The sequence below is a fragment of the Bactrocera latifrons genome, unplaced genomic scaffold (genome assembly GCF_001853355.1).
Source record: "Bactrocera latifrons isolate USDA-ARS-PBARC rearing strain unplaced genomic scaffold, ASM185335v1 scaffold_35, whole genome shotgun sequence".
In the NCBI taxonomy this organism is placed as follows: Eukaryota; Metazoa; Arthropoda; class Insecta; order Diptera; family Tephritidae; genus Bactrocera; species Bactrocera latifrons.
The window spans coordinates 54,225-67,600 of NW_017536990.1; the positions used below are offsets into that span (position 1 = coordinate 54,225).

General features: G+C 34.5%; 2 protein-coding genes across 5 annotated transcripts; one reads left to right on the forward strand and one right to left on the reverse strand.

Moving 5' to 3' along the window:
* Positions 1 to 1,975: 1,975 nt before the first annotated feature.
* LOC108971596 lies at positions 1,976 to 7,424 on the reverse strand. 2 transcript variants are annotated; one of them, XM_018937769.1, is made up of 4 exons: positions 7,177 to 7,424; positions 6,176 to 6,313; positions 3,609 to 3,790; positions 1,976 to 3,548 (listed from the first exon to the last, which is right to left on the reverse strand). In XM_018937769.1, the coding sequence occupies exons 1-4, from the start codon at positions 7,314 to 7,316 to the stop codon at positions 2,338 to 2,340; spliced, it is 1,671 nt and encodes a 556-aa protein (XP_018793314.1). In that variant the 5' UTR covers positions 7,317 to 7,424; the 3' UTR covers positions 1,976 to 2,337. The 2 variants fall into 2 exon arrangements, with proteins under 2 accessions (XP_018793314.1, XP_018793315.1); XM_018937770.1 differs by lacking the exon at positions 7,177 to 7,424 and adding an exon at positions 7,023 to 7,132.
* A 3,310-nt stretch (positions 7,425 to 10,734) lies between these two features.
* On the forward strand, positions 10,735 to 12,729 carry LOC108971593 (general odorant-binding protein 70). Of its 3 annotated transcripts, XR_001993554.1 has the most exons (5): positions 10,735 to 10,929; positions 11,043 to 11,133; positions 11,194 to 11,489; positions 12,057 to 12,459; positions 12,524 to 12,729. XR_001993554.1 is itself a non-coding variant. In XM_018937765.1 (4 exons), exons 1-4 carry the CDS (start codon positions 10,837 to 10,839, stop codon positions 12,336 to 12,338), a joined length of 762 nt encoding a protein of 253 aa, XP_018793310.1. In that variant the 5' UTR covers positions 10,735 to 10,836; the 3' UTR covers positions 12,339 to 12,729. The 3 variants fall into 3 exon arrangements, 2 of the variants coding, with proteins under 2 accessions (XP_018793310.1, XP_018793311.1); XM_018937765.1 differs by having other exon boundaries at positions 12,057 to 12,729; XM_018937766.1 differs by having other exon boundaries at positions 11,197 to 11,489; positions 12,057 to 12,729.
* Positions 12,730 to 13,376: the final 647 nt, after the last annotated feature.

Consider the following 13,376-nt stretch of genomic DNA (forward strand, 5'->3'; position numbering starts at 1 on the left):
TGCAGTGAGTTCAACTAGTCAGAACAGAGACCAACATACAGTTACCAGAAAAAGAGGGTTTGCATGCCTCTGGCCACATATACTAGATATTTATAGGACGAACATAGTCCAACAGTTTCGGTGGAGTCATTCCGTGGCTTACGGCATAAATGGAGCATGAGCCACATATTACGGTTATTGGAATTCAAAAGGAATGATGTAGGAACCCTAGTAGGGATGCTAACAGGCCATTGTCTAATTGGTAGACATGACAGCAGACGAGGTGCACCATTCATAGACTATTTCAGAAGCTGTCAGGACTTAAAAGAAGAGGAGACAGTAAAAGAACTTCTATGCGAATGTCATATTTTTCTGTACTGTTTAGAGTTTATTCCGGTGTCGATCGTGAAATAAATGGACCGATGCTCGCTGCCAGAGTAACCATATAGGACTCTGTTATGGTGATTAAATCATGCAGGTTTCCATCACCATTTGCGAGAGTATTACACCTTGGATCTATGCAATTTGGCTTGTAGTATATTTATTTATTTTGGCAATTCCTATAAACGGTACATTTTGCGGAACCAGAGATATGGTTTCTTTATTTTAATGCGTGCCTGTCGCATCAGTTCGTTATATATGCCCTTACCTACTCTCTTGTGTTAGGTGCTGTTGTGTTTACCGTTGAGTCTTTGATGAGGTACTGTAGAGTTTCTTTTACAGCCCCTGCTACTTCCTCTTTTGTTGTAGGAGAGTAGAGGTCTCTAATTTCTATAGTAGTCTTTGATTCAAGGTCGCAGATTCTTAAAGATAGGTATTGCAGATAGCCTCTCAGAAGCTGGATTTTGTAGCCTGCCCCTTCTGCAGCTCTAATTATAGCGCCGCGGGTCTTGTTTTACGGAAATTTACCTATTCTTAAGGACTTCGACGTTGCCATTGCCTTTTGCTGGCTTTATTATCATGGTCTATGATAGTCGTTTGGGCCTATTATGCTCCCTGACTTGCAGCTACAATTATTCTTTGCTTGTTTCTCTCCCTTTCTTCTTTTCTTTGTTCTCCACCGTTCCTTCGTTAGCGTGGGTGTTCTTTGCTTTTTGAGGTCCCTTCTTCTTATTCCACCGGCTTTGATTTTGATAAGGGATTGCCCAAGATTTTCGTCGATGTCTGTGCGCATTTGGTGCTCATCGCCATTCCCTCGGCGCTCATGTTGCCTTCTTCTTGTGGGGAGGTTCTCCCCGTTGGGAGTTATGGATCCTTGTTTAAAGGTAGCATCTTTTCGCCTCTTCGCCGGAGGTTCATTGGGTGCATGAGGCGTTTTGAGTGAAGCCCTCCTCTCCTGCGGCTCATGATCGGAGGCTACGGAGCTGTAATCCCGGTAGTAGCCTGGGTTCAGCTTTACCATTTTTAATTATTATTTGCTCTAATTACTACTTGTAAACTACGCGGCATTGTGTTGAGCAGATTTCATGTTACTTCCCGTAAATTTTTTTTGCCATTCTTCTGCAATAACATCATTGAGCAGATTGTCCTTTTTCTGATTTGTCTGTCCAGGTGCTTCCATAAATGCTTAATGCGGTTGAGGTCCGATGATTCTGAAGAAAAACCAAAAAAAAGTTACAAGAGATAAACACGCATGCTTATTTACCTAATATTATCACATACTCTATGTGGGCGGTATATACTCTCTAAGGCAATAGTATTACAAGAGAAATTCTCTATCGTATAGTATATGATATTCTCGTAGAGGATAGAGTCTACGAAACATGGAACCACTGGTACTCCAAGGAACAATAGAAACAATAACTTCCTCCAGTGAACCTTGGCAAGGTGCAATATATAGTATATCAACTACTCGAATGAGGACTCCTCTTGCACCACTCTTCTAAGATAACTTTGTTTTTTGTTAATAATTTTCTAATTTATCTTAAATATAATTACATCTGGGTTGGTGATTAGAATACAATTTTTTATTTATTATTTAAACAAGTTCTCTTAACAAAAAATAAAAGGTTAGTTATACATTTGCCTTCTAAATGTTTTGTGGACATATTAATATATACATATGCCAATAAATAATTTAAAAAAATTTGTTTTGGATCACCTAATAACATATCTCCGCCATTTCAAATCTTAAATGAAAATAAGTAAAGATTATCCAGAGTTTTCCGGCCATAATTTATCTGGATTCAGAACAGTACTGTGAGTGAGTGTTTAGTTGACACGATTGGGCTTAAAAATTAATATTATTTCTTATATTAAAAACAGTTTACAACGAGACGTTAATTAAATTTTCGACTTTCATGAGTGCGCTCAGGTATTTCAAAATTTGCCCTCTGCTATTGGATCTGTTTTCTGGGTTTAACTGCCGTATGAAGCTCCACTCTCCATCGAGGTCATAATATCAGCAATTTCATCTTGTCGTAATGCTTCGGATGGTGATGGTACTCTTCTTCCACCAAGTGGCAACAAATCTATGTTCTGAACGTGGGCTCGCACACTATGCCCTGGCGGAAGGCCAATATACCACTTTCCAACATTTTGGATTACAGTGGAGTCTCGATGTCGTTGAGTCCAGTCTTTTTCTCGTTCCAACTGCAAGATTTTGTGGCTATTAGTTATTAGAGGTGGTAATGAGACCAGATCATCATCATTAAAGCCTAATAAGTCTGATGAAGAAGGTGGAAAAACGTATTTGTAATCTTTTACGATATTAACACCTGCATTATCACGATTGTTATTTCTGGTGCTACCCCATAAGGTAAGGTTTGGTTCAGAATCGTGAAAGCTTACACGATTTTTTGAACTATTGTTAGGATTATTATTCCGACTGACGTTTTGTTTGCGAGACAAATTATAATCATAACCTCCTCCCATCCTTTCGCCATCAATCATTCCATATCGGGTAGTTCCGCGGCTGTTGCTAGCTGCGCCCATACGATCACTTTTCATCTGATTTCGTATACCAACTTTAAGCACAGAATCAACATTATCTTTATTATTAATTTTTGATTCATTTGCATTATATTTCGGTGTGTCTTCAACTCTTCTATCACCATTCATGTTGTTTGGAACTTTTTTTGATACAATTTCAGCACCGAAACCGTCTATACTACTACCTCCTCCTTCTCCTACACCAAAATCATTTGAAAGCTTAAAGTCAGTGTCTGTTAATCTAAACTCAGTTATTGATGGGTTTATATGTGATCCCGGACCCATATGATTTTTTATAATCCTGTATCCAATACCAGGTCCAGCAATATATTCAACGGTGCGTTGAATACCGGCATCATCAAGATATGAGTAAGTTCCTTTCACAAACCCATCTGGACTTCGGCTTTCTGCACGGCGATGATCAGGTCCAGCAGCGATTAATTTATAAGTACCATTTGGCCCACGTTGTGTTGTCATTTTTCCGCGCGCCTTGGGATGGGCCTTGTAGAGAGGAGCAGCGTATGCCACACTTACTGGATTATCAGGTACAGAATTCAAGACTTCATACCCAGTTCCTGCACCCGCTGCATACCTTACATTATGACGTTCACCGACATCATCTAAGTATGAATAGAGACCTGCAAGTAAAACGTTGATGAGTATCATATTTTGTCATATTTCTACTAATAAAGACATACCTCTTGTTCTACCTGAGGAATCACTGGTCTCTGTACGCGATTGTTGCCCTGATCGGAAGTTAAAACTATACGAAGGGTCATCGTAAGGATCAGCCAATGGATCATCCACAGTTCCTACCTTTCGAACAGGATATTGCGCTAAGTTCATCTTACGATGAATTTTTGGACCATTGACCCGAAAGCTAAGAAACAAATATCACTTTAGTTAAATAGAAGCAATATTATCCTACACAAAGAGGTGTTGAAAACTACTAAAATTGCGTTAACTAGCTTCAGAAGCATTAAATCTTACTATAAATATGGTACTTGAGGTATCTGTACAAAAATTGGATAATAAGCTATATAACACAATTTTAAATTCAAATTGCATCTTTCACCTCCAATATGAATGACAGCAATCCATGAATTACCCCGGCACTACTTACTACATATAGTGATTTATCTTCTTTCTTTATCTAGTCAGCTCTATGCAGAATAACTATCTCGGTTAAATTATGAGTTATCTTAATAAAATATATGTATTGGATTGGCGCGCTGTTAGAAACTCGGCTATAACCGCGGAAGCGGTGTTTACCGCAATATAGAAGAAGGAGCGGTAGTAGTCCGATTTCGCCCTTTTTCACACTGTGACATATTAATGCTAAAATAATGTCATATACCGAATTTAGTTTAAATGGGTTGAACAAGTCCCGAGGTATGTGATTTCACCTAAAAGAACCCGGACCTTATAAAACTGCCCGTTACCATCTTGGTGGTAAAAATTTAATGTTTTTAGTTAATCATTTATTGCGCTATAAGTAGTTTTAAACAATTCCCTTATGTGGGGAGTGAATGGGGTTATCAATCGATTTCACATTGTCGGTAGGAGATCTTACAATATTTGAGTTCGGTTGTTGTAGCTTCAGTACTGTTAAAAACTACTAAAGGGCGATAAATTAATAACCAAATATGCTAGATAGATTAAATTTTACTTCCGAGATGGTTTGAGAGAGCTTTGTAGGAGCCGGGATAAAAATAGGACAAAGGCCTTGGCATCGTCCACTTTTAGATTAAATCACATATCTCCGTACCCGTCTTACCGATTTCAACCATATTTGGTACATGACTTTCCCCTGATATTTCTATGTTATAGAGTGAAAATGGACGAAATCAGACTACAGCCACACCTACTTCCTTTATAACACAATTTTAAATTCCATTTGAAATTTTCAGTTTCCAGCACACAAATCAATAATGAATTAATTTATCAGGATAAAACTTAAAGCGCGTGCATTTGAGATGTGTCACCTTATAACTAAAAATTGCGTAAATGGAACCAAAACTGTTCAAGTTCTTATGTACTCAATATGGGGATCCTGGTGAGTCGCAAGAATTGTTCGGTTATAACCGAACTTAGCTTTTCTTTTCTTGTTTAAAATAAAGTTTTGTAGGCTACTGAAGGAATTTCAGCGGCTTTGATTCTTGCAATTTGCAAGAGTATAAAATGTTCGGTTACATTCGAACTTAGCCCTTTCTTACTTGATTTCAGTTGATAATGTTGACAAGCTTGTCAGTCTATCTTCAGGAAATATAATCAAAAATTTATTTTTACTTATATGATCTATTTTTGTGTCAATAGTTTGTACTTCGCTGCTTAAATCCGTTAATCCATCGTTCTAAGTTTTTGCAATATTCAAAAATGGTTATGCGTGGAAAGCTTGCAGCTGACTAACAGATGAATATTGAAATTGATCGTATCTTTCATCGATTGAAGACAATGCATTATCAATAATGGCAAATTAGAAATTAATTTTACAACTGTTCTGTTTTTTCAAGCGAACTGCCGATTCGAAGTACCATAAGTACATACAAAAAATTGTTTATTTTGATAATAATACAACAACAAACACCGTGTGCTACTATTTACGAATTAACACCACTCCCGATGTTGTTTATAATTTGTATTAGAATTCGTAGAATTATGACAAAAAATAGTAAGACTTTTTAATTTAAATTTCTCGCGGAAACCCATTCGCATCAGTTGTACCAACCTAGGAAAAAAAATTTACCTGCCTTCCTGATACTTTCTTGACTGGTTGTAAGTGTTTATTAAGTAAAGTCGTATCCAACGCAGTTATTAATTTTAAGAAAGATTTAGATTTCGAAGAAAACTGTTATATACTATATAATTTTTTCTAACTTGTATATTACTTGTTTTTGTATGGAAAAAATATATGAAATTCAACTTTGAATGATGGAAAATTGGGGGAGATAATGTAGTGTTTATTGTGCTGAAATTGTGAGATTTTCGCTTCAGTGCACTTCCTCTCTTGCACATATGTATGTATGTATATATGTACATGAGTATATATGTACATACATACATACATATTTTCGCATAAATGACTGTATGACCAGAAAAATGCGTTACACATAAGCATAACGAATATACAGACCTACAATTTTATGTAAGGGGGTTGGGTATATTTCGTTTATTTTGAAGTGTATTCTTTACTGGAATATTATTTTTTTGCTTACTACCATAAAGTTAAATATATTCAAACATTAATAATTGAATTTGTGCTTACCCCCGTGGTCCCGCAGTGTAGACAACTTCCTCCAATTGTCCTGTGGAAGGATTTCGAGACCCATAACGTCCTTGTACTATATTGTCTGGACTTGACGAGGCACTGTGGTAAAAACTGCCAATATCGTCATTAGAATGCCTGTAAATAAAAGTAAAACATTTTCGAAAAATGTATGTATGTATGTCATTTACAATTGTTGATAATATCGCGAACTTTGTGTATTCGTTTTTCGCTTATTTCGTGGAGTTATGTTGCTACTCATATCCTTTGCTTATGCGGACAAGGTCGGCCATTTTAAATGTTTAGTTAATTATTTACAATTGTTTGCTGGGAAAAGTTTTGATTCATCTTCGACTTTAGCCTATTCTAAAAAATCGTTCAAAGAATCTTTTTAAATTTTGTGTGGTAAACAAAATGAATTGCGAGGTCGTACAAAATTTTCGGAGTGGGTCTAGAATTTAAAATTATGTATGCTCCTGCCGACTTTTCAAAAAAGAAAACTTTTCCAGATGATATCAATGTTTCTTTTAGATACTTATTCAAATTTTTATATACATATGTTCGAAAGATGGACTTTCTCATTACTTCTAAAAATGCCATACAACTTTTTTCTATAGAACTCATAGATAAACCATTCTTAAACCTTAAAAATTCACCCACACGCCACCCGTCCCGAAATCAGATCGCCGGTAAACTATTTTTCCTTTAATGTTAGTTATTTTATCTTTTGTTTTGTTTTTGATTTTAATTTATTACGAACTTCTTTCTTTTTTTTATTAATGTACTTTTCTTTTGTTCTCAATTAAAGTCTGTTAAAATTTAATGCTGTCTGCATAAATATATTTACTTTTGTAGGGTAAGTCAGTACTTCTTGTAGTATTTCTTCTCGCCCAATAAATGTCGCCGTAATATTTCTAGACTTAAGCTTAACATTTCTTTCATTTTCTGAGTGATTCGTTCAGTGCATTTTTTCACTTCATGAATAATAACGTTCGAATTACCGGAACGAAAAAGATCCGTCACCATTGATGGTATTTTCCTCAATTTCAGCTTCTGTTACTTTGCCATTAAGACACATTATACCAATTAATAAAAACATATATTGAACCATTCCTATAGGATATTTATTTATTAAATTCATATAAATTTTCTAGTGTTTTAATTTAGTTTTTCGATTTAAATTAAACGTCCTTTTTGAATACGATTCTGTTTATGGATGAACGCGCGCCGCTAGAACCGAAAACGTTAAGAACAGAACGAGAACTGAGTGTTCTGTTTGTTACTGTCTCCGTATTTAAACGCATCTTCTCATTGCTTTACATACTATGGAGGACGTGTGGTGGCAGAGAATGTTTCACCTGGCCACCCACATAAACAGATAAATAAACAATAACTATGAATATGTTTAGCAGCAACCACTGGAACGTCTTCTATTCGTCTTGTTGCAAAAATATGTACTCGTAACAAAGTATGTATTAAACCCCACAGCAGCAGCAAAACAGAAACACGATAATGGCAACACGTATGGGTCGGTCGACTGGGTCGATTGTTGAGAGAACTTATTTTGTAGCTTCAATCCACATGCAACTGATGTTGATTGTTACACGCATTCTTGAACTTGGTGCTGGTTCTGCTACTCTCCATCGAGTAGAGCATTAAAATATTCGTTTTTCTAGCAACTATGTTCTGTATTGTCCTTCTTTATTCCTTTTCGTTTTATTATTAGATTTGATCCTTATAATTCCCTTAACACAAAACTATATTCAGTTTCATTCGCTAATCCGCACGATAATAGGAATAATATTCTACACTAATAAACATCGAAGTAAAAATTAATTTGATGATAGTTGTGAATTTTTAGCCACCGGAATAAGAATTTAACTATGAGGGTAATTAAGTGCAATTATTATTTACCGGTAATCCACCAGCACGCATCATATGCAGCATTCTTCTTCTAGCCCTATAAATTAAGTAAACATGCAGTAGATTTTCATGGCCTTTCTGACATCCGAGGCTGTGTTATTTGCAACAGATGTAGACATATGAAAATATGCGGTTATTCCCCTTAAGAAAGCTAAAGGTGGACATTCCGGTCATTGTATTTAAAGTGTTTTCGTACATATTTGTACCTTCATATAGTACATACATTTATGCATGTAACTATTTATATGTATATACTTACATACATAAGTATTTTTCTGTTATTTATTATTTTGTCATTAATAAATATAATATAATATTATATGATATAAGATCTCAATTTCCACATTCCCATATTTTAGCCACTTACCAAAACAAAAGTCTTTCCTCTCTAATCAATTAAAATACAGTTACATAGCAATGTTTCCTACCTTCAACATCTTAGAATGTAATTGAAATCGGGTTAGTATTTCACTGGAGCATGCACTCTCAAAGGCAGGTCGAATTAAAGCTTCGTACGCAAAATGCCGTGGATGAACTGCTTTCTTTTTAGCTACATTTATGTATGTACATACATATGTGTACATACATATATTTGTGTATACGTTTGATATTCTCTCCATTCATACAGCTGCATTTTGATACTTATATAAAGCGGAGCCTTCATTCGGTGCTGTTTTTAATTCCAGCTTGGCAGCCATGAATTTATTATAGACCAGAATTAACCATAGCAATAAAATAGTGTGGAATCATACGGATGCTCGTCATAGGTTGATTGTTGTTTGCATAGTTCTTCTTTTTGTTATAATAGTTTATTTTATAAATATGTTTTCATTTCCTGCTACTTTAGCAACTAAGTGAATTTCGATAACGATTTCTTAGATGTGACAAATTTAAAAGAGCGCCAAAACATACATACATACATTCGTTTTTATACTCTTGCAACATGTTGCTAAAGATTAAAGAGTTTTGTTCACTAAAATTGTTCGAGATAGATATCGAGTTATATACATACATATATAAAGGATCAGGATTACGAGACAAGTTGAATTCGAAAGGACTGTCGTCTGTGCTAGCGATAGCTTGAGTAAAAATTGTGTTATCTTGATGAAACTTGGTACACATATTCCCTCCCAAGGGAGGTTGGTATTGCAAATGGGCATAATCAGACCATTGCCACGCTAAAAAACGACTTAAACGAACGCCACTAATGAAATTTTACAATTATGATGGGTTTGAAAGACCAGTCATAAAAATTGGACAGTAGGCGTTGGACCACTCACATTTAGATGAAATCCTTAATCTTAAAAACGGGTTTCCTAATTTCAATCAAATTTGCTGTGTCAGTTGGATGACAACCAGGCTCCAGTATACGAATCAAACATCAAAGAAGTATTCAAAATAAATTTGCACAATTAAATATAAAGTTTTGTCAACGCCTAAAAGTATAAAAGTATTACCCAGGTTTTTATCCGTGCAAGTTGCAAGAGTATGAAATGCTCGGTTACACCCGAACTTAGGCTTTCCTTACTTGTTTATTATTAATCTAATAAAAATATTTACATACTTATACTATACATATAGTTAATCATTAGAGTATATAGCCAAATAAATCGTTAAATAATGAGTTAAAGAATATATGTATCTCACAGATTAATATCCTTCGTATATTATATCCCATCTACTAACATTCACCTTGATTTGAATTCTTAGTCATGCGCTACTAATTTCAAAGGTCGCTTAGTAATTAAAATGTGTAAACTTCTGCAAAGGCATACTTCAATGACGATGCGTTATTATTAATCTAATTAATTAGCAAATATAAACATAAAGATTCTTTCACTTCCCGACTTTACTCATAAATAATAATAACAGAAAGCTTCACAAATATTTTTATTTTTATTTTATTTTATTAAAGCTTACATAATAAACAAATTATTAAATAAACTAAAGTACGCAGCGCTAGCATTATAGGCTTTCGGCTGGTTTTCGGCTTCACAAATATATTAGACAAAAATGTTCATAAATTTTTAAACCCGACCTTTTTTATATAGGTCCGAGGACCATTCATAAATTACCGGAACATAAGCGGTGTAGCATGCAAGCATTTTCACCAACAACAACTTGGTTCAGCCATAGTCAGTATCATTACCAGAAAGTTGTACTTGAAATATAATAAAAGTATCAAATTTGAAAAGTTGACCGCAAAGTGCCACACGTTTACTTGTCGTCAACTATCTTAAAAAACAGAACTCCAAATAGAAGCTGAAAGTTTTTTTAATTTAATGTGTGAAAGGATTTATATTTGTTCATATACATTTTTTTTCACTATGACTGCTACATATCCACACGCAGATTCAATTTCACGCAATGCCGTTAGCAACTTGTTTTCCCGTTTAGTGGCAATGTTGCAACACAAATCCTATCATGATTGGACGTAAATAAATGTGAAAGATGAAGCGTTGACATTGAAACTTGTAAAGACGCTGCCAATGCCACCATCACTAAAATTGAATCTTGCTGTTACAACTTTTGATCGTGTTATGTGCAATAGAAAGTGAGCTATTAATGTGGCACAGCTGGACTATGTTAGGGGTAGCATTAAAAGTGATTTCGTTTTCATTTAAGTTAAATTATTCGCCCGAAGTGGTTGTGCCGTTTTCGCTTTCTTTCAACAAAATAATAAAATACGTACATTTATACGTACAATTTATTTTAATTAATATTATAAATACATTACAATGATATCTAACGTAGTCTGTAGAGCATATATAGCCTTGATTCTGCTAGATAAGTCTGGTATCCTTGCGAAAGACTCACATTCATTCACCAAGGTATTGCGTTCCAAAGGATCACAATTTGTGTACTTTATATAATACATACTATGTAGTTTAATATAATACTGTTTGTTATACATCATTCGTATTGTATATTTTGATTTCAAAAGAATAGGTGCCTGAATCCCCCTCGTACTGCCCGCCGAGTGGAATCTTTTATACAGGAGTGTCAAGAGGAAGTCAAAAATAAACTAATTAGCGGTAGGAACTCCATTTAGCTGTTTGTAACGTCTAATAAAATTAAAAACTTATTTACCGCAGAAGCTTACTACATTCTAAAAAGTCAAGTAAAAAATGAAAATACAGCATTGGACATTACTGTAGATAACATCTCGGAGATTAATTCGGCTCCCGCACCAGTTCCTGTTCAATCGATTATTTTCCATACCATCGAAGAAAACTCTAAGTTAGCGTCTCAACATGATGCATATCAATTTCAACCAGAGAGGCAACAAGTGACCAGTTTGATGAACCACATTCGACGCATTTCATATAACGCGCGTAGTGCCCTTTATTATCCTACATTGGTACCCGCGGAGGAAAAACGTTTAGCTGGCGTAAGTAAGCAAGTATTCAAAAGTATGCAGATACGTACATATGTATGTATACCAAGTTGTAGGTTGTGGCAAATACTGTATATGTCTATATGAAATTGTATTTTTTTTTAATAATGGGCAAAAATTTACTGTCCTCGTTACTTAGAAAACGCATGCCGCTTTGTGCTAGTTATATTCAATGATAGTTAAATGAACTTTTATTCAATGTATTTTTGTAATTGCATATGTGCAAATACTTATAAATACTTAACTCAGTACACCCCTTTCGTAGCACCTGTTGTTGCCGACTAAACAAAAAAGCATATTCGCATTTAACAAAAGTCATGGTTCTTTTGAAATAAGCTGTCTTTGGATCTGCAAACAATAGTCATAACTTCACACACTTTTTATAGCTCGCCCCGATTTGTTTGCTTCAAGTCTACAACAATAAAATAAAAATAGAAAAAAAAATAACGCCGGTCACTGATCAGTGATCACACTCTTCAATTGTGGTTTACTCGTTTCTAATTGCTTTTATGAGTATATTTTTTCCTAATCTTCTTTCTAACAATTTTTGTTGTTTTGTAGTGCCTGTTACACTGCGTTTATGCGAAAAATAAAGCTATCGACAAACTGGGATGGCCTACTCTTGACGGCTTAGTAAACTTTTACTCAGAAGGAGTGAATGAACACGGTTTTTTTATGGCCACACTCCGATCCGTAAATCTCTGCCTGCATGCAATTACAATAAAGTATAATATCGATCGACGCAAACTACCAAAACGTGGTGAAAGCTGTGATTTAGCCTTCGACGTGTTCGATTGTATTTCAGACCAACTAACGGGTTATTGCTTAAATCAATACGAATAACATTTCTCAATTAATACTTGTAAATAACTTTTAACGACTAGATATCCGAATAACCTTCGAACTACCAGTAAAATTTACGAACGTAAAAAATTCATTGGCCTACATATTCTTTACAAAAGGGGTAACCTCGCTTCCATATACGTACATATGTATTAAGGTATGATGTTTCCACTTTAAACCCGCAGATCTCAAACCATCTTGGAACCACCAAAGGATTTGTTGAAAGCATGCTACTTCAATTATCAAAATCCGTTATGATGTAACAAAATTTACATTTAGCCTACTCTCATTTTTATATAATATATAAACAGTAAATGTATTGCTTAGAAAAATTCAGATTATTAAGATTTTGACAATTGCAAAAATAAAGACTTTTTCTATTATTTTTGAATTAGATAAAATTAACTATTTATAAAAAACTAGTTAGATATAGATATAGGAATATAACTTTGCAACATAAAGTTGCTTAAAGAATTGTAATTTCTCTTTCAAAAATTGTCAATATCAATACCCCCAGATTTGGAATGTGTGAACCTCAGTGCTTATTGCGCTTTTACTGAAAACATCGGTCGATCTGGCAAATATATCAATGAAGTCCTGTATTACAAATACATCACATGATTTGAAATCAAGCGCAAATGGAACGATAGAAAGAAGTTGAACATGAAAAGGAATGGCGATTGTATTTATTATATAATCAACGTTCTCTACGTAAAATTCACTTTGAAACACCAAAAGACAATTTCCCGATTATGAGAGAAAAAGTTCATCCTGTGTAAACTCAGTCTTACGCAGTCTTATATTACAAAAATATTGTGAGTATATGCATATATGAAAAAACTTAAAACAATTTTTAAGTGTATTTTCATAAACATTTTTAAAGTTAACCCCTCATCCGAGAAATATTTTAAATATTATGCATTGTAAATTTAAATTTAAAATTCGAAGAGACAAGAAAAAACTCGTTTGCATGGGAGATGTATGTACTAACTTCCATAACTCGAACTCTTGAATTGGCAACAAATTTCCATCTAATAA